Source organism: Panthera leo, chromosome A3 (genome assembly GCF_018350215.1).
Source record: "Panthera leo isolate Ple1 chromosome A3, P.leo_Ple1_pat1.1, whole genome shotgun sequence".
In the NCBI taxonomy this organism is placed as follows: Eukaryota; Metazoa; Chordata; class Mammalia; order Carnivora; family Felidae; genus Panthera; species Panthera leo.
Genome location: NC_056681.1, coordinates 12,853,601 through 12,873,719, shown reverse-complemented (window position 1 = coordinate 12,873,719; position 20,119 = coordinate 12,853,601). Strand labels below are relative to the sequence as shown.

Below are 20,119 nucleotides of genomic sequence, written 5' to 3'. Positions count from 1 at the left end.
CTCTGAGCACTTCTCATCACTTAGCACATTACAGTGCTCTTCGTTTACTGGTATATTGCCCCTCTCGCCCTCTAGAAACAGGGCTCAGCCAAGTTTTTTCTGTGATGGGTCAGAACAGTAAGTGTTTCAGGCTGTGTGGACCAGACTGTCTCCATCAAGATGCTGCTCAGATCTGCTGCTGTAGCCCAGAAGCAGCCACGGACAGTACAGATGCAAAAGGAACGCGGCTGTGTGCTAATAAAACTTTATTGACAACGCAGGGCAACTGCTGCTCTAGAATCTGTGCTCCGTGAAGAACAGGATTTGTTTGGCCACTGCTGTCTCCTGAGGAGGCATCCAGAACAGAGCCTGGCCCACAAAAGCTCTCGATTAACACGTGCTGAATAAAGGAAGGGATGGATATGGGAATGCTCTTGGAGGCAATGTTTCAAATATTCAACAAATGGGGGCGCCTGGGTGGCTCAGTCGTTGGCGTGTCCAACTTGGGCTCAGGTCATGATCTCACAGTTAAGTGGGTTTGAGTCCCGAGTCAGGCTCTGTGCTGACAGCTCGGAGCCTAGAGCCTGCTTCAGATTCTGTGTCTCCCTCTCTCTCTGTCCCTCCTGTGCTTGCACACGCACTCTTTCTCTCTCTCTCAAAAATAAACATTACAAAATATATATATATATATATATATATATATATATATATTCAACAAACGGCACAAGACGGACTGATGGCATTGACCAATCCAAAGAGACACCAGTTGTAATAATACAGCTGGATGTTTTCCCTGAACAAGCAAACGAAAGCGTCACTCTCCCATCTCCAGATGGTGAAGCTGGGCCCCGAGACAGTAAATCCCGATCTCCTGATTTTCTATCTACCTTCTCCACAGGGGAAGAAGGTGAGGCAGAATTAGGAAGGAGCCGGGCCGGAGGGGTGGTGGTGAGAGCTGTCTCCCTGGGCCGGAAGCTTCCTTCTGGCAGATGTGGCCCCTGCTCTCCGCTTCTCTCTGGGGGTTTCTTTTGAGCAGGACCAAGGCCCTGGGGCTCACCCTCCTTCCTCCCAGGCTCAAGAAGGCCAGGACCCCTGTTCCAACTCCCACCCCACACGGAACGGAATACACAGCTCCTCTCAATTGGAAGAATCTGCTTTGAAGGGAAACAGACCCAGTTCAAAGCTCAGCTCAGCCACTGTCTACCAGTGCGACCTTGAGCAAGCTGGGTATGCTCTCAGGGTCTCAGTCTCCTCATCTGTGAAGTGGCTAGAATGGCCTCCTGTGACTTCTGGGAGAATTTGCACAGCCCGTGTACACAGAGGGCCTAGCAGACAGCAGGTGCTTAAGAAAGGGTGTTTTGTGCGCTCCCACACTGGGGACCCGCCCGGTGCCTTACGTGCTAATGCCTGCCCTGCCACGGCAGTGCCCAGACTCCTGTCCCCAGCACGCAGCCCAGGCAGATACCTACCTGAGCTTACGGTAATACTGCTGAACCTTCTCCAGGGACTGGGCGTTGATCTCCTGCTGCAAATCTTCCACAGCCTGGCTGCCTGGAGGGGGTGGCCCCTCCACATTCTCCAGAGCTATGAAGGAAAAAGCAGAAGAGCAGGTGGCCGGGTCCCGGCGTGCTCAGAGGCCTCGGCTCCCCCCGCCGGGCCCCACCCGGCACCCCACAACTCACCCTTCGTGAACAGCACGGTGTGCAGCCTCAGGCTGCCTCCGCCCTCCAAGCGGGAGGGCAGCTTGGAGAAATGGTAGCTGTCGAGGAAGAAGACGACCTTCAGCGCCTGCCGGCTGCCCTCGATGTGGTGGAAGATGTTGGTGTCTGTGGGAGGGCACAGTGGGACAGGGCGGCTCACTCCCTGGGCCTGGGGGGAGCCCCGCTCTACTTTCGCCGGGCAGAGTGGCGTCCCCGCACATCCCCACTCTTACCACCTCCACGGAGTAGCCTCGGAATCTCCTGGCTCCCACCTTCAGGGAGGCATCCTGGGACCTCCCTGCCTGCCGGCCCTAGAGCACTGGTCAGCCCTCCCTGCCCTCCCTCCAGCGCTGGCCTCGGACAGCCCCGCCCTCCCGCACACAGGAGAGGAGCCTCTTTCTGCCTCCTTCCGCAGGTCCTGGTTTCCACCGCTTCGTTCTTAGACCTGGCGCGGGTTCTGCCCCCCTGGGGAGTGGCCAGGGTCCCCGGAGCTTCACCGCACTCCTTGTACCCCTGACCTGGGAGCCCAGGGCCTCTACCTGGCAAGACCTACCCTCGAACAGGACCTGCATCTTATTTACACCCATAAGGAAGAGTTTATGGCAGGAGTGGCAAAATTATGGCATTCACACCCCATCCTGCAAAAATCACTAACCAGTCAACAGTTGCCCCTGAGCCCAACTCTGCCTGTGGACAGGCAGCCACTGCCAGTCAATTCCAGTTGGTACCTCAGAAGACACTTGCTGTCCATCTAGACTCCGGTCTGTGCATTTTGAACAGGATGACATCAGCCCCAAGGAGGTGGAAATTGATTCATGGATGGATGGATGGATGGATGGATGGATGGATGGATGGGTGTGTGGACAAATAGATGGATGGGTGGGTGGGTAGATGGGTGGATTGGGTAGATGGATGGATGGATTGGATGAATGGGTGGATGGATGGGCTGGCTGGCTGGTTGGGTGTGTGAGTGGACAGACAGATGGGAGGATGGGATGGATGGATGGATGGATGGATGGATGGATGGATGGATATGGATATGGATGGATGGATATGGGTGAATGGATGGATTGGGTGGATGGATGCATGGATTCATCGATGGGTGAATGGATGGATCCATGGATGGGTGGTGGATGGGATGGATGGAAGGATGGATGGATAGGATTGATGGATGGGGGGATGGGATGGATGGATGGGTGGATATGGATGGACAGATGGATAAATTGAATTGATGGATGGGTAAACAGATAAATGGGTGAATGGATTGGATGGATGGATGGATGGATGGATGGATGGATGGATGGGTGGATGGGTGGATGGGTGATGGATGGGATGGATGGATGGATGGATGGATGCATGGGCTGTCTGGATGGGTGGGTGGGTGGACAGGTAAATGGGTGAATGGGATGGATGGATGGATGGATGGATGGACAGACAGATGGATAAATTGAATTGATGGGTGGGTAAACAGATAAATGGGTGAATAGATTGGATGGATGGATGGATGGATAAATGGATGTGCAGGTGAAAGAGTAGGTGGGAAGGAGGGAGGGAGAAAGTCAGGGAAAAAATTATGGTATAAACCCTTACGAAATCTTAAGAAGTCTTCACTCCAAAGAAGTATCTCTAGGGCAGAATTTTAATAAGAATTGGGTATTGGCTGTTATTCCGAGAACTGTTGGAGATGACTGGGTTTATACAAAACGAAACCCCTCTTTCCATACATGCCCCAAGGTTCGGCTTTGGGACTCATGTTGGGAGCAAGAGGTTTGAAAGTCCAGATCCGGTTTAACCTTGGGCAGCTGCCCTGGTAGCAGGGTGGCCCCAGAGCAGTCACCTCCATCCCAGAACCCCAACTCTCACAGTAGGGACGTTATGAATCACTCACTGGCCACGTAATTCTCATCCATCTGTTTAAAGGAAAAGGTGACATTGTCCAGCTCTGACAGGGTCACCCAGATGTCCTCCAGCATGGTCCGTTCCTCCTTCTGTAGAAGGGAGACAGGGTGGAGGGGTCTCAGATGCCACCCCTATCCTGAGATTTCACTTCGAGATTCTGTGATTCAACTCTAGTCAACACACCAGGCTGCGTGCCTACCAGGCACAGGGTCCTGCGCTGGGCTGTCCAGGGCTGGACGTGAAATTGCGTTTGCTCTAGGCTTATCCTGTACCTCCCGTGGTCAGAACCCATCTACGTTCTAATGTGCACCGATCCATCTTAGCCATTTCAAGTGTACGTAACACGCCCAACAAAAGTCCCCATTTTCCTGCCCACCTTCCTCCAACAGGCTCACTTTGGCGAAGCACACCAGCATTGGCCCAGGGGACCAAGCCCCCAACCTTTAAGGACTTCTCAACATCTCTCTCCCCTCACCCTACACAGATCACCAAGCCCCCACCAGCTCAGCCACCAGAACACTCTGCTGGCCCACCCACCGCCCCCCACCCCCCCAATGCCCCCAGTACAAGGACAACACCAACCTCTTTGCAGGTCTCCTTCTGCCACCCTCGCCCCCCAGCACAGGGCATGGATAACCTGGAGAGGCGGGGAGAGCCTCTGAACCCTCTCTCTACTCCCCGGATAGTCCCAAGCCCTACAGACGTGGCCAGCCTGATCTCCCAAACCATACCCAGCCTGCTCAGAGCCTTGGCACATGCTGTTCCCTCTGCCCAGAACACTTCCTCAGACCACCCAGCCCACCACTGTCTCGGTACCCAGGTCTCGGCTCAAACATCCCCTCCCTAGAGAAGCTGGCTCTGACCCCTGAACCCAAAGAAACCCAGTCGCTTCCACAACTTCTACAGAACTCTCCTCCTTTCCATCTCCCTTCAATTAGCTTCAGACCCGCAGTACCCAGCCCAGAGCCTGGCACATCATGGTGACTGATGAATTAATGCACTGGGCCCCATGTCCTCATCTGAGAAGAGGAAAGTGAGGGCTGGCTGTCCCAGCTGCCTTTCGGTCCCGCCAGGGGTGCTTTCGGGAACCAAATGTGAGTAGATCTCAGGCCAGGCAGACATTTGCATGCAACACTGGCCAGCAGAGGGCGCGCCTTGGCCACACTTTCCAGCCCAGCCTGGGACAATGCCCAGAGCTGGGCTCAGAGCTGCAGAGGTGGGGGGGGGGAGGGGGTGGGGAGCTCAGCCGAGGGCACATGGCGTGGAGGAGCAAACAGCACAGAGCAAGTGCCACTGCGGGCCGCATTGCTGGGGGTGTCAACTCCGGACACCGGCACCCCCAAAGGCTGAGAACTTGGCTCTGCCTCCTTGGGGCTGATTCCGAGCCCTGGCAGTGGACAGACAGGGGAGTCAGGGACAAAAGGGAAGATGCAAAGAAAGCAGGGTGCCCTAGGGGTTAACCGGGCTCAGAGTCAGACTCCCAGAGTTCAAACCTGACTCCCTGGACCTCGGCGTTCTCATCCTTGAGATGCGGATGGTAAAGGACCCACCTCAGGGCTACCGCAAGGATTAAAGGAGATGCTGTCTGCACCAGGGAATCTCACCCAACTGTTCCAAAAGCAGGCTCTCCGACCTCCCCGTTTCCATTCTTGCCCTTCCATAGTCTCATCCCCACCCAGCAGCACGGGCGATTCATTAAGCATAGGCATCAGACCCGGGTCCGTCCTCTGCTCAAAACCCTCCCGGGGCTCACAGCCACCCAGGAACAGCCAAAGCCCCTACCACAGCCTGGAAGACCCTGCACAGTCTGTCGCAGTTAATTCTCAGGACCCCCCTCCCCCCCTTCCCCGGTTCCCTCTGCTCCAGCCATACTGGGCACCCTGTTCCTCAGACACTGCACGCAAGCTCTTGCCTCAGGGCCTTTGCACCTCCTGTTCTTCGCTGCCTGGAAGCTTCCTCCCCATATCCTCATGGCTCACTCCCCCGCCTCCTTCGATTCTTAGTCAGAGGTCACTTTGTCAGTGAGGGCTTCACTGGCCACCTTCCTGCCCCCTTCCGTGTTTTTCTCCTTAGCCTTTATCATCACACGCAGAGGTGGCGCTGCTGACATTTAGGGCCAGGTTATCTGTTGGGGAGGGGCATCCTAAGCACTGTAGAAGGTTTAGCAGCATCCCCAAGCCCGGACGCCGGAAGTACCCACCTCTTCCCTCAGTTCTGACAACCTAAAATACCTCCAGACGTCACCAAGTGTCTCCCAGGAGGTACACTTGCCCTGGTTAATTGAGGACCACTGGTCCGTATCGTTCATCTCACTTAGTTACGTCTGTCCCTCCCCCACCAGGATTTAAGATTCTCGACTACAAGGGCACGGTTTTGTTCGCTGCTGGATGCCCAGCGCCCGTAACGGTGGCACACAGTAGGGGCCCAATGAGTGCCGAACGCACGGCGAGGTGCGCGAGAGCCCGGGGCAGCAAGCGAGAGCTCTCCTGTACCAAGTTCCGGAAGGCGCCGCCTCGCCCCCCTCACTCACCACGGCAGCCGGCGACAGCAGGGACTGGCAGTGCAGCAGGACTCCGGTGGCCGCCACCTGCTCCAGCCACTTGCGGCTGGCGTCCCGGCTGCTCTCCTCGTACTCGCCGTTGTTGTTGTAGCGGTAGCTGAGGGCCGCCAGCAGCTGCTCAGAGAAGGTGCACACGGCGGCCACCAGGGCCTGGCAGAAGACGGCGTCCCTGCGCAGCTGCAAATCCGTGTCTGGGGAGAGGGCAGGGCGGGGGCCCCGCTGGGCTGGGCGCTCCCGGGCCATCAGCAGGCTCCCGTCCCAAGGCCCGGGGGCCCAGAACCGACCCCCCCGCCAGCGCCCCCCTCGGGGCCCAGCCTGCCAGAAGTTAATTAATCCCGGCAAAAAACGCCAACGTCACAGAACCCAGTTCTCTGAAGAGCAGGCCAACTGGCCAAAAAACTCAATTAGCTCAATGATCCATCCACCTGTCTCTTCAAAAAAAAAAAAACACAACTTTTTCTTAAGGCTTTCCCAAAACCCTTACCCCGCGTGTCGGGGATTTCTCTGCCCTGAGAACGACAGTGACACCAAGCATTGCCACCAAGAGCCATGTTTCAAGAAAGGCAGTTGAGCACGTTCTCTGTTTCTGAGCAGAACGCCTTCTTCCTTCCCCCCGCCCCCCACCCTGCCCCTGCTCTGGACATGGTTGGCAGAACTGGCCAGTTTCGATCAACCAGTTGTGCGGGATCCCAAACTTCTGGAAAAGACCCTTTTTGATCACTGGCTTCTGCCAACTGGGTTTCAGTGACCAATTTTTACCTAGACCCCATTGTAGCTGCCCTTTGGCTGAGACTTTCTGGAAAGAAGGGAGAGACAGAGAACACCTCCAACCGGTCCGCCCCCCCCCCCCCCCCCCCCGCCAACCAGCCCCCTCCTCCTCCCCACTGTCTGCCGGGTAGGGACTCCCAGGCTGGGGCTGAGGGCGCTACAGACAAGGAGCCTCCCTACTCATCACCCTCCATCCCGTGTCCTCATCCAGATCCAACCAGGCCCGGGATATGGCCAGAGACAGGGCTCCCGGCTCCAGGGCCCTGAGGCTTGTCGCCTGGGCGCAAGAAGACAACGTGAGGTCTCCATGGTTCTGAGAGGCGCTAGAGGCCACGAAGTTGCTTTTCCCCCATGCAGGCCCTGACGACCATGGGAAAGCCAACACGGGCCGGCAGAAGAGGCCTCCCTGCGCCGAGGGCAAGATCACTCCTGCCAGGATGGCCTCTCCCAGACATGCAGACGTCGCCCCTCCAAAGCCCTCACCTGTGCATTTCAGCAAGGCCAGGAGCAGCTGGTTTTTCCCATCTGGAAGGAGAGGGCAGAGCAAGGACGGGCTGAGAGGAGTCGGCAGAAGGGCCCTCCACAGCCCCGGTGCTCGGACCCTCTGCGGTAAAGCCCTGGGTGCTAAAGAAGCTTGTGTCGAATGGATTCCAGAAACCCCAGACACCCAGGGGACGGAACCCCAAGCGGCAGCTGCACCTGTCTACACGTGCCCACCAGAAAGAGGCCGAAACCAGCCCCTCCAACTTGTGGGCCCAGCCCAGGAGCCTGGGACACGCACGTGGGCACACAACTCACACGTGTGCCTACACACAGGTGCCTCCTTGGCCACTTAGGCACATTTAGGGCCCTGCACGTGCCCGGACAAAGCTCAGGCCTTCCAGAGACAGAAATAACGTCATCCTCTCTTTCCTTCAGAAAGAGGCTCTCAGGCCCAGAGGGGGCTTACAAGAAAAACCAGAAAGGCCTTCAGAGTTGGCCTCTTAAGATCCCTTCTGTCCTGGGGCACCCGGGTGTCTCAGTCAGTGAAGCGTCCGACTCGGTTTCGGCTCAGGTCACGATCTCACAGTTTTGTGAGTTCAAGTCCCACGTCTACACTAGCAGCTCAGAGCCTGCTTGGGATTCTCTCTCTCTCCCCCTCTCGCTCTGCCCCTCCCCCACTCATGAGGTCTCTGTCTCTCTCAAAATAAGTAAATAAAAACGTTAAAAAAAAAAAAAAGAAGAAGAAGAAAGGTACTTTCTGTCCTGGAGAGGCCCAGGGCACCTGGCTGGTGTGGTGAGAACAGCAGCAGCCACAGAGACATTCATCCCCTGGGGACTCACCGTGCACCTTATCTGTAGTGACACTTAATTCTCAAGACAACACGTGAGGGAGGAGGCACCATGAGCCCATTTTACATGTGAAGGCACTGAGGCACAGAGAAGTCTAAGACTGTGCCGAGACCACAGAGCCCCGAGTGGAGAGCTGGGATTCGGCCATCCCGCTCCAGTGTCCACGCTGCTAACCGATTACAGTTGGGAAAACAGGCCAGCTCGGGGCCAACGCCAACTTCCAACTCAGAGGCTGCTGTTCCTGGGGGCGGTGGCCCTGAGGCCTAGCACCTCCCGCCGTCCTGGGGTCCCTCCAATCCAGGAGGCCCAGGCTGAAACGCTGCCGAGGGCCAGAGAGGTGAGGTCCGACGCGTGAGGCAGACACCAGGCCGCAGGGAGTGTGGTGAATGACCCCCTGCGCCCCTCATCTCTAGCCGTGCGTGACTGTGGGACTGCAGGCCTTGACTGCCAGATCTTCTGATGGTGCAAGAGGGAATTCTAGACTTTCATGTGAGATCTCAGATTATGAATGCTGGCAGTAAATTCACATTTTTTAACGCTGTAGCATCTAAACCTACCTGTGGGCCCCTAGCTTGTGACCTCAATAACAAATAAAAGGAAGCCACGCTTTTGGAGGCCGAGAAGAAAACCAGTTCAGCCTTCTCGGCCTCCTAACTGTGCAAGGAAGCCTGGGGCACCCAGGACCCGCAGCTCCCGGGTCAAGTGCGCACGAGGCCCAGTGCCAGGATACTCAGCCGAGAAAGGGGCACCCACTCTTCTCGTTCCCCTGGGCATGGACAGACATGGGACACGGAGACTGACTCACTCCTGACCTTTCTGCGTTCACCACGTTCACAACTGAAGGCCACAAAACAACTTTCCCCGCCCAACCAACCTTCCACATATCTCTGAATGTTGTCCACCAGGGTCTTGATGGAGTTGGGGAGGTTCCAGGGGTCCTCCTGGATGCTGATCTGGATCAAGCTCCGGCCGCGAATTGTACACTCTTCTTTCTGTTTGAACTCTGGGGCACGAAAGGGACAGAGGTAGCATTGAAGAACGATGGCACAAAGGCCTCCGTCCCGTCACCAGATTCCAAAGCTCAGAATCCTAAGTCAAGGATGCCGGCAGGACCCTTGGGAATTAACTGGTCCACGGAAGGCAAATCCACGGTGAGTGTGCTACGATTCATAGTGCTGCACTCGTGGCAGACATCACTAATCCACCTCAGCACTTCTTCCTGCTCATCTGAGCCTGCAGCTCCTCACAGCTGTCACCAATCCAGTGCAGACATTACAAATCAATCACTGCATCCTTTTCTCCCAAGCCTGGACATAGACACAGAACAATTCTCAGGTACAGCCTCCTTGCAGCCACAGCCAGTCGAGCTGGCACACGAGTTATAACCTGGTCTACCCTTTTCCATACAGAGAGAGGGAAGCCCTCACAGACCGACTTGCCTGGAGTCCCACAGCTGGGTAACGACAGAGATGGGATCTGAACCCGGCCCCAGCAGGGCTATTCAAAGGCCGGGCCTCTGTCCCTTGGCCTCTTCCCTGCTATGAAGTCTCAGATTTCTTGAGATCTTAGTGGTTTCTCTCAATGTGACATTTCTGCTTTTTGAGGCTCATCCCCTGGGAGAGGTGATCATGAGGCAGAAGGAGGGGCAGGGGAGCTAGGGCACCGCCTCACCACTTCCTACTCTTACTTAGGAGCAACGTCTGCTTCTTTTCCTATGTCCTGCACTCAACCAGGAGCTCCTTCAGGTCAGGGGCACTGTCACATTCATCTCAGGGTCTCGAGCATCCAACGCAAGGTCTGGCACAAGCTGGTTCTTGGGAATTAGCTAGTGGACGCATGGATGGACGGATGGATGGATGGGGAGTAGGGGAGCGGACATGTAGATGAGTGGCTGGCTGGCTAGACAAACGAATGGACAGTGGGTGGGTGGGTATATGGACGAGTGGGTAAGTAGGTACAGAGATGGATGGGTAGGTGAGTAAACAGGAGGAGAGGCTGATGTGAGGACATAAATGTCGAGTCCTTTTCTCTCAATCGTTTCAAGAATAAACTGCCAATTTGGTGCTGGTAAATCCTCACCACTCCTTCAACTCACCGACCCCTCTCACGGAAGAACAAAGAGCTGTGGGCAGGCCTCAGTGACTAATGACAGTTTAATCACATTTTTGGTTGGTGCTTCCATTGGGTTTAGCATTATGGTAATCACTACTTTATGGCATGTTATACTGGTTTTCCACACATAGAGTTTAGGTAAGTTCCTTAAAAATTAAATTAAAAAAAAATTTTTTTTAATGTTTTTATTTATTTTTGAGACAGAGAGAGACAGGGCATGAGCAGGGGAGGGGCAGAGAGAGAGGGAGACACGGAATCCGAAGCAGGCTCCAGGCTCTGAGCTGTCAGCACAGAGCCCCATGCGGGGCTCGAACTCATGGACTGTGAGATCATGACCTGAGCCGAAGTCGGATGCTTAACCGACTGAGCCACCCAGGTGCCCCAAAATTAAATTTTTAAAAGGGAAATACTTGGGATGCCTGGGTGGCTCAGTAGGTTAAGCACCCGACTCATGATTCCGGCTCAGGTCATGATCTCAGGGTTCGTGAGTTCGAACCCACACCGGGCTCTGTGCCGACAGCACGGATCCTGCTTGTGATTCTCTCCCCCCGTCTGTCCCTCCCCTGCACACTCTCGGTCTCAAAAATAAACAAACATTTTTAAAAATAAATAAAAGGGAAATACTTTTCCAAAAAATGCATGTCAATAATAATAAAGACAGTATGGTGTTTAAACTTGTGAACGTGTAGGTAGGATCTGTGAGCACGGTCTAAGATGATGCAGGTGGGGACTGGGTGCGTGAAGCATGGCAAACTGCACCAGTCCTTCCCCTCATGTTACGAATGGGCAGGTGGAGGCCCAGAGAGGCTCAGGGACCAGCCCAGGGGTCCGCAAACTTTTTCTGCCAAGAGCCAGAAAGGAACCGTTTCAGGCTTTGCGAGGCATACGGCCTCTGTTACACACAGTCTCTGTCTTTATTTTTACAACTCTTCGTTAAAAACAAAACAAAAAGTCATGCGCAGCTCACAAAAACAAAGCAGGCTGTGGTGGATGTGGCCCAGGGGCTGAACCTGCTGAAGGTTCAGAGCCAGGGGGCAGGAGAGGGACGAAGCGGGGACTCTGACCCAGGTGTCCCGCCCCCGCAGCACGTGGTCTCCCTGTTCGGTGCCAGACACCCTTCCCAGCCCAGGGGCTCCTCTCTGCTCACCTTGCAGGCTGTGGTCCATGGGGAAATGCTTGGTCTCTTCAAAAGCTCTGCTCATGACTGGCCCCTTGAGGAGTGTGTGGATGGAGTCCACCTGGGAGGCAGGAAGTTCCGGGTCAGTCTGGCCCCTGCCCCAGCTCCTGGCTTATCTGTCCTCACTAGGGGTGATGGGAGGAACCCAAGGTCAGGCCAGGGGTGGGACAAAGGTCCTACCTGGTTAAAGAGATGCTCCAGACAACCATGAAGCTTGTCCTGCTTGTCTGACGGGATCCGCATGTCACAGGGCAGCTCGTCTCCTGGAAGAAGGAAGAAGCCGTGGCCGTCAACCATTCCCGCCCCATCCACACCTTTCCAACCGCTTTGCCAAGAAGGCGGTATAGCAGCAGAGCTCCAAAACCCAAGGCGGGTTTGGAGTCTGATAGACTCATATCCCGGCTGTGTGGCACTGGGCAACTCACTTGACCTCTCTGAGCCTCAGTTTCTTCATCTGCAAAACAGACAATAGCAACTCAAGTATCAGTATCACACAACGGCAACAAGCCACTGCTGTTATTCTGTTCTGCAGAGAAGGAGACAGGGGGCCAGACCAAAGGAAGTGGATCCCAAGTCCCCGGATTCATCCCCCGGCTGCTTCAGTTAAACCAGCTGCCACATGCAAGCTCCCGCCGAAAACCTCCCCGGGGACACTTTCTGCGGCTAAACATCTCATGTGATGAAACATTTATCTCAAGTTCAGCAATATCGTCAAATTTACTTGAGCTTCTTTTCTTTCTTCTTCTGTTAAGCTGAAGTGTAATTAAAATTAAACTTTTGTGCATAGACCAGCTCTGGAAGAGCACAGAAGACAGCAGGGACAGTGGGAGACTGGGAACCAGGGGCCGGGTGACAAGGACGGGAGAGAGCCTTGTCATCACCCACCCTCTGGTGCCTTCTGAAATAGGAACCAGATGGGTGTGTGACCTGTTCACAAAATAAAAATCGTGAGGGCTAAGATGAACTAAAATAAAAACGACCTTCAGTCTTTCGGCAAAAGCTCTGAGTACAGTCTCATCTAACCTATAAACTATTATTTATGTGTGTGTGTCCATCCGGCCATCCATCCACCTGTCCATGTGTGAAGAAATACGTGCTCACTGATGATCTCCAAATACCATTGATGGTCACTTCTGGGTGGGGGGGGGGGGGGGGGGTGCCTCTAACTTACTTCCATGCACTTCTTTTGATGAACTTTTGTGGGTCATTTGAAAGGTTGGTTTGAGCATGTGTCATTTCTATGGAGACCATCAGGTCCCCCTACTTGAGTGACCTCAGAGCGGCCATCATAATCTGTCACTGCATCATGAATGTTTCATGCGTTCTGTGTCTGTGACATTCATGGAGAACGTCTGCTCCAGGGGCACTAGGGTCTTTGTCTTTCCATTCACTGTGGATGTCCCAGAACCCAATAGGTGCTCAATAAACAGACGCTGGCTAAGGGAATGGAAGGAAATACACTACCGTGCTATGCAAAATAATACGAAATCTAATAAAATAAAACGAAACAAAATCCCGGCGGAGAGATCGCTCCCCTGGAGCACTGCACTCACCAGACCCCATCTCGTCACTGCCCAGGTAGGAGCTGTTACTTCTCACGCTGGTGTAGGACAGGACGGAGTCCCGGTTGCTGTTACATTCACTGCAGAGGAGCAGAGAGGAAGGGCGGAGTCACCCTCCAGACCACACCTTCTGGTCCCAGCTCCCCGAACCCACTTGCCAGAGTGTAAACAAAACCCTGGGCCCCTCGACCACCGGTGCCAGAGCCGGGGAAGACCGTTCTGGTGGGTTTTCCGTGTCTGACGGTGGGGAAACACGTGTAGGCCCCAGCACAAAAACATAGCAACAGCAGGAGGACGGGGAATCGTGTCCATCTGTATGCCACGTCTGTCACTCCTCCCGTGGGACAGCCTTGTCCCTGGACACCCCTGCAGGTGCCACACCTGGCCCACACAGCTCCACGTCCCCTCCCCAGCCCGGCTACAACCTCGCGAGGGCGGAGAGAATCCCAGGAGCTCAGAAGATACCGGGAAATGAAAAAACCACAGTCCTGAATCCTTTCCTTCACCTGTTTGACAACTAAAGGAACAAACCAGAGGACCCAGAAACGTAAGAATGAAAATCCTGGACAATGGACATGAGGCTCCAGGGACACAAAGTGCCCAGTTAGGCAGAAACACAACCAGTGGATCCCTGGAGACGGAAAGAACATGAACGAGGACGGAGGCGAAGGGTTTTCTGGGGAAATCCCACCGGTTCTGTGTCTTCTGAAGCACCTCTAAGATTCCACTTTCCTCACAACGGCCAATCGTTACACAACCTTTCACTGGAGACCACAGTGCTCGTTCGCACGAGGTAAGAAATTCCATTTTCCCGCTGTACGGCTTATGATAGGAAACTAAGTTTGCAGTCTTACTTAATTAACCCTCTAATTAGGACTTCGCTGATCTGGTTATAAGTAACTTCACCAGTAGAAAAACCATTCGGATTCTCTCAGAGTTAGGAGGGGGAAAAAAAAAAAAAACAACTAGTATCTCCCTCCTTGGATCAAGTAAAAATAAACGGTGTTTATTGCAGAAACCATATGTCTCACGTTGAGTTTTAAAACACACCGCAGACTTTGACGTTTTCTTTGCCCACATTCTGTCAACAAGCGCAGAGCAGAACGGAGGCAGAACAGGTGGACGGAGACCCCGGGGGGCCAGGCCCTGAGACGCTGGCCTCGGGGAGGAGAGCCAAAAGGGGTGTCAGGGATGGCCCCCCCCAGAACCGAACGGGTGAGAACCGTGCCCTCTCCCACCGCTTCCTGGCGAATGTCCCGCCGATTCTGACTTCCCACGGATCAGTGCACATCACACCCCACGCGGTCCCCCCACGATGCCCACGGCTGTCCCCACCTGTAGGAGTCGCGGTAACTCATGGTGTCATGGCCTGAGTCCTCCTGATCTTCCTCAGACACCTTGAAGCAAACCTTCTTGATGCCCCCGTGGTCGGCCCTGTCCATCTCGCTCTCCTCGCTGACCAGCGCGGGGGATGAGGCCTCCTCAGCTACAGGGGGATCACAAGAGCCCCTGGAGGGGGGCTCTGTGATGGTGGACAGCAACCTGTTGGGGCGAAGGATGTAAGCCTAAGGGCGCAGGCCCACGGCCTCACCTGCCTCCACGGAGGCCCCAGGTAAGGCCCTGACCCCTGGCCTCACCTTTGACCCTAAGCACAGACAGCCATCAACTGCTTCCCACCCCTTCCCTGAAAATCTCGCCAGTAACTCTGCAGATACACATCCACTGCCCTGCCTGCAGGGGGCGTGAGATACGGCGGGCGGGGGGTGGTCTTTATCTTCCATGGGGAAGCCAGAGAAGGCTCAAGAGCCCAGAACAGGACTGGGAAACTGAGCATGAAAGGCCCAGAGAGCCAGCCTCTTCGACTCAACTCTGCTGCTTTGGTGGGAAAGCGCCACAGACGAGACGCAAACAAATGGGTACGGCTGCATTCCAATAAAACTTTATTCAAAAAAACGAGCAGTGGGGCGCCTGGTGGCTCAGTCGGTGAAGCATCTAACGTTGGCTCAGGTCGTGATCTCGTGGCTCGTGAGTCTGAGCACCACACTGGGCTCTGTGCTGACAGCTCGGAGCCTGGAGCCTGCCTCAAGATTCCCTCTCTCTCTCAAAACTAAATCAACATTTAAATGAATAAATAAATAAATAAATAAATAAATAAATAAATAAATAAATAACAAGGAGTGGGCTGGGCTAGATTTGGCCCACAGGCCATAGTCTGTCAGTCTCTGGCACAGAATATAATGGCTAAGAGTATACAGTTTTAAATCAGGCTCCAGGACCATTTCCTAGCTCAGAGACCTAAGGCGACTATTTCACCTGTCTGAGACTCAATTTCCTCATCTGTAGAATGGAGTAATGTCAGTATCTATGTGCTAGGCTGCTGTAAAGATTAAGGGACTTAAAATATGTAACATGCTTAGAAAAGCCTCTGGCACCTTGCAAGTGATCATTAAACCCTGGCTGATATAATCCTAGTCCAAGTCAATTAAGGCCAGTATTATGAATAGCCCCATGTTACAGGTGAGGAAACCGAGGTTCAGAGAGGTTAAGTGACTAAGTCACACGGCTATTAAGTGACGGGGCCAGGATTCAAACCCGTGCCTCCTATCTCCAGACCCTACGCTCTTTTTCCTTTATCATGGACGATTTCCAACATACACAAAAGCCGGAGGAACAGTACGATAAACCCAGGTACCCAGCGGCTAGCCATGACAATGGCAACTCAGGGGCCACCTTTGTTTCCTCAGTCTTTCCCACGGCTTTTGCTTTCGCTGGAGTATTTAAAGTAAATCTAAGGTGTCATATAAGTTCCCCCATAAATACTTCCATATGCGTCTCTAACACAGAAGGACTTTCTTTTAAAGCAACGTTCTCAACTACCCCCCACCCCTCGGAAACATGTAACAATTTGGCATACTTCCTGAAGGGCAAACATTTAGCAATGCCCAGAAACATTTCTATTTGTCACAAGTGAAGTGGGGGACAAGGGTGGGGGCACTATTGGCCTCCAATGCGTACAGAGCAGGGATGCCCCTAAATATTTTACAGCACACGGAACAGCCCCACGAAAAGAATAATCTGGCCCGAGACGTGAACAGTGTCAAGGCTGAGAAACCCTTTTCTAAACACAACCAGACTATCACCGAACCTAACAGAATTTCTAATTCCTTAACACCATCTAGTACCATCCACATTCAAATGTCCCCAATAGCGTCTCTTCACAGGTGGTGTGCTAAAAACAGAATCCCGACCGGGTCCAGACGCTGTCTGGCTGACGTGTGTCTCAAGTCTCTCCTCCTCTTCCTCCCTGTACCCGCTCCCCCCCACCGCCACCATTTATGTGTTAAAGACACTGGGTCACTTGTCTAGAATCACCCACCCTATGGATCTGGCCACCCGCATCTCCAAAACACCACCCCACCATCCTCTATCCCCCACGTCCTGTCACTGAGTAGTGAGATCTAGATGTCGATGGGACGACAGTGCATTTCCATGGGGTGTCCTGGGGCATTAACGCCAGAAGAGGCGCGTCCAGCTGTCTCTCTTTCTGCCGTGTCAAAAGTATAAAGTTCCCCCAAAGCCTTTCTCCAAATAGTGCCAGCCTCTACTAACGACTGCTGCCCACATCCATTATTTTATTAGAGCAGCGGCTCTCAATGGCGGGGCGGGGCGGGGGGGACCAAGGCGGCAACTGGTGGGGCAGAAGTCCAGGCCACACAGGGTGGGTAGGGAGGTCTGCCCCCCAAGGGGCATTTGGCAACGTCTGAGAACACGTTTGGTTGTCACAGCCGTGAAACAGGCGTGCTGTGAGCATCTTCATGAACAGAGACCAGAGGCATTGCCGAATAGCCTGTAACGTCCCCCACCGCCCCCCGCTACGGTTCTCTCGCCCACAACGTCGATGCTGCTGAGCCGGCGAACCCTGACTCCAGGCTCCCTGCCCTCTTCCCTCGGGGCCGGGCTCACCTGTTGATCTGGGTGACATACTGCTTCATTTCCTTCAGTGCTACGTCCAGTTTGGTAAAGAGCTGCAGGTACGCATCCTGGGTCTCCCGGTCCTCCTGCTTCAGTAAGAAGCTCAGGCCCCGGTCCTCCTGGCCCGGGGTTCCGTCGGCTGGCCCGAAGCCGCTGTCGTTGAGACCCTGGTGTTGGGGGTCCCCATCCACAGCAGGCAGGCACTTCCAGGATGGGGCAGCCATGGTGGTGATACAGTGTTGGGTGTAGGACATGGGGTTCAGGTGGCCTACGGTGGAGGGAGGGAGGGCTCACTTGGAAAGAGCCTCCAGGCACCCGTAAACCCCTCTGACAGAGATACACAAACCTATTTCAAGAATCCCAATGAGGGAGAAAAATTTCCTGCTAAATATTCCTTTAATCCATCAGATCACTTGGAGAAGAAAGTTTCAGTTTGGTGCTAATATGCTTTTAAGTACCAGGATACTTTTCCTGACTGGAATTACAGACGTGATGGCTGGTACTCCAGCAGCTACTTTATAATATAAGGCATCCTTCAGGATGGAAACCACATGTACAGATGGTGGGGTAGAAGGAACTTGGGTCCCTGATGACTGTGGAGCCACCATCGCAGTCCCAGACTGCTGGCCTCCAGACGGGTTTCTGTTTATGTGTCTATAGATCTGAACACAACCCCTAACAGAGACGTGAGGTTACCTTGCTCTGGGTCAAGGCCGATGAGGGAGGGTTTACGACCAAAACGGATACTGAAGGACCTGCCAACTGACGGAGTGGTCTTGGGGTAGGACACTTCCATGAGGTTGACATGGCAATTGGTGGGGCAGAAGTCCAGGCCACACAGTGGATGGGGTTCCAGGGGAGCCTGCTTGAAGGGTGGGCTGACCCTGTTCTTCAGCTGGGCTGCAAACTGAGAAAGGTGGGGGGTACAGGGTCATGATTCAGGGGCCTGGGAATTCCGGCCCACCCCCAGCACCCACTCGATCCTAGCCCGGCCCAGACATTCAGAAACTGGACAAAACGCCAACAGCTTCAAGTGGAAAAGCAGATTCCCTTACACTGCCTTTCACTGCATCCAGATGTCAAGGAAGGTGTGGAGAAATCTGAGGCCTTCGCATACCTACCCACATTCATTCCTTCATTTTAGCTGCCCTGAGCTACCCTTGAGGAACCATCTCCCCCCAGTCCACAGTCTGTGAGGGGCAGATAAGGCTTCCCGTCCCTGAAGTGGTTGGTACAGGGGTAGACAAGGGACCCAAGCCAAGCCAGTAAGAGTTCCCATCGAGTTCCTTTTCTACTGGGGTGGCTGAGGTGAGAGCTCCTGGGGACCGTTTTGCCACCACGCGAGGAGGGCCTGCCCCGAGGGTGAAGCCAACACGGGAAAGTAAAGGCACGAGGAGAGAGGCCACACTCTTGTGACGGTGCGGTATCTGTCTGAGCGCCGGGAAACAACCTTGCCTGAAATTCACCTCCGGCCTTTTCAGTGAGTAACAGAAACCGATAGATGCTCCTGTTCGCTTAGTCTGAGCTGGGTTACAGCCCAGGCTGAGACCCTGCGGGGCGCAGGTACCTCCTGGTAGCAGGCGATCCTCTGGCCGATGCTCTCCAGCTTGGTGTCACAGATGTTGCGGAACTCGTAGTGGGACATGGTCTTAATGTTGCTCAGGGCCACGAGCCGCCCGCAGTTCTGCACAAAGACACTGTCATCTGCAGCGAAGGCCTTGAGGATCTGCACAAACACGAACCACTGAGCACTCAGCGTGCAAGCACTTGCCTTGTCATAGCCCTGGGAGACGGAGTCTATTACTCGCCCACTTTGCAGATGAGTAAGCTAACTCAAGAGGGAAGAACCACTCTCCTAAGTCCCACAGCTACCAGGCGGGGGAGCAGAGACGACAATGCGGGGCCCCAGGCGAACTTGGAGGAAAGGGGAATGAGGCGCTCCGCCCCGCCCCCCGGGGCAGGGCAGCGCGCCCAGCGAGACCTTGGCAGTGAGCCCGAAGCAGCCGCGGGGCTCCACGATCTTCTCCAGCACGTGGCACTTGATGCCTGCAGTGCTCACGTACTCGTACACCACGCCATGCTCCAGGTATCCGTTATCCACCGTCAGGCTGACCACAGGGCTGTCCTCATGCAGGCTCAGCTGGGGACCCAGGGACAGCAGGGGGAAGGCTGGAAGCCAAAGGGACCGGCGACCCTGAGGAGGGGGAACCACCCCCCAGCCAGCCCTCCCCCGACCCCGCACCACAAACGCTTGTCATCGTCGGACACACGGGACGATGAAGCCCGAGCTGCTGCTCTGCTCACTCTCGCCAGCCTGCTGCCGTTCACCCCTTGTCCTAGGAACCCGCCTTTGTGCCCCACTCCCAGTCTACGTGGCTCAGGAGAGGGAAGCCCTAACCACACCCTTCCTCCCACGCACAGGCCTGGGCGATCAGCGATTCAACGTCCCCTACTCGTAAGGGTTGGTTCAGGAATGAGCATGTGACCCAAGCTAGGCCAATGAAAGTCAAATCTGGGACTTTGGTCGGATCTACAAAGAGAAGGGAACATCCTCTTTTTCGACTGGATTCCAAGCTGCCAGAACCATCGCACGCAGAAAACAGCAAGTAAAAGAGAAACCAACACAGAGGGAGCGCAGCTGAGAACTGGACAAAAACAGAGAGACTGTTCATGAGACTGTACGTAAAACTGGATCGAGCCGGACCTGAAGCTTCCTTGACCCTACTCCCTTCTCAGTTTGCTGAGCCAATGTTTTTGGGTAGACCGGTTTCAGTCCTGATTGACGTGGGCCCGGAGAGTCTAAGTGATTCTTCAGAGGCCACACAGTTAGGTAGTGACATATCTAGACAAGGAAGCAGGCACAAATGGACAGGACTGCTTTCCTTTCCACCCGCTCCAAAGAGCACCTCTCAACACATGTGTCTTACCCCCTCACACTCGTATTATGGCACCGCCCGTCAGTTTTTCTGTCCCCCGTCTGTTTCCCCTCGTGTCAGCACCACGAGGACAGAAACCCGGCCCACCTTGCTCACTCGTGTGTCCCCAGCTCCCAGAACCG

General features: G+C 54.6%; 1 protein-coding gene across 3 annotated transcripts in view; it reads right to left on the bottom strand.

Annotated features, from left to right (window-relative positions):
• PREX1 (phosphatidylinositol-3,4,5-trisphosphate dependent Rac exchange factor 1) overlaps positions 1-20,119 on the bottom strand; it is a 186,224-nt gene that overhangs the window by 5,449 nt on the left and 160,656 nt on the right. For 2 of the 3 annotated variants that reach the window (XM_042930733.1, XM_042930734.1), the window contains 14 exons: positions 19,043-19,230; positions 18,629-18,787; positions 17,758-17,968; positions 17,053-17,329; positions 14,425-14,631; positions 13,081-13,169; positions 11,708-11,790; positions 11,498-11,588; positions 9,113-9,241; positions 7,390-7,431; positions 6,109-6,329; positions 3,568-3,667; positions 1,662-1,805; positions 1,449-1,563 (listed from right to left, as the gene is read on the bottom strand). In XM_042930733.1, the coding sequence (XP_042786667.1) occupies positions 1,449-1,563; positions 1,662-1,805; positions 3,568-3,667; positions 6,109-6,329; positions 7,390-7,431; positions 9,113-9,241; positions 11,498-11,588; positions 11,708-11,790; positions 13,081-13,169; positions 14,425-14,631; positions 17,053-17,329; positions 17,758-17,968; positions 18,629-18,787; positions 19,043-19,230 (2,056 nt within the window). The other variant, XM_042930735.1, reaches the window with a different exon arrangement.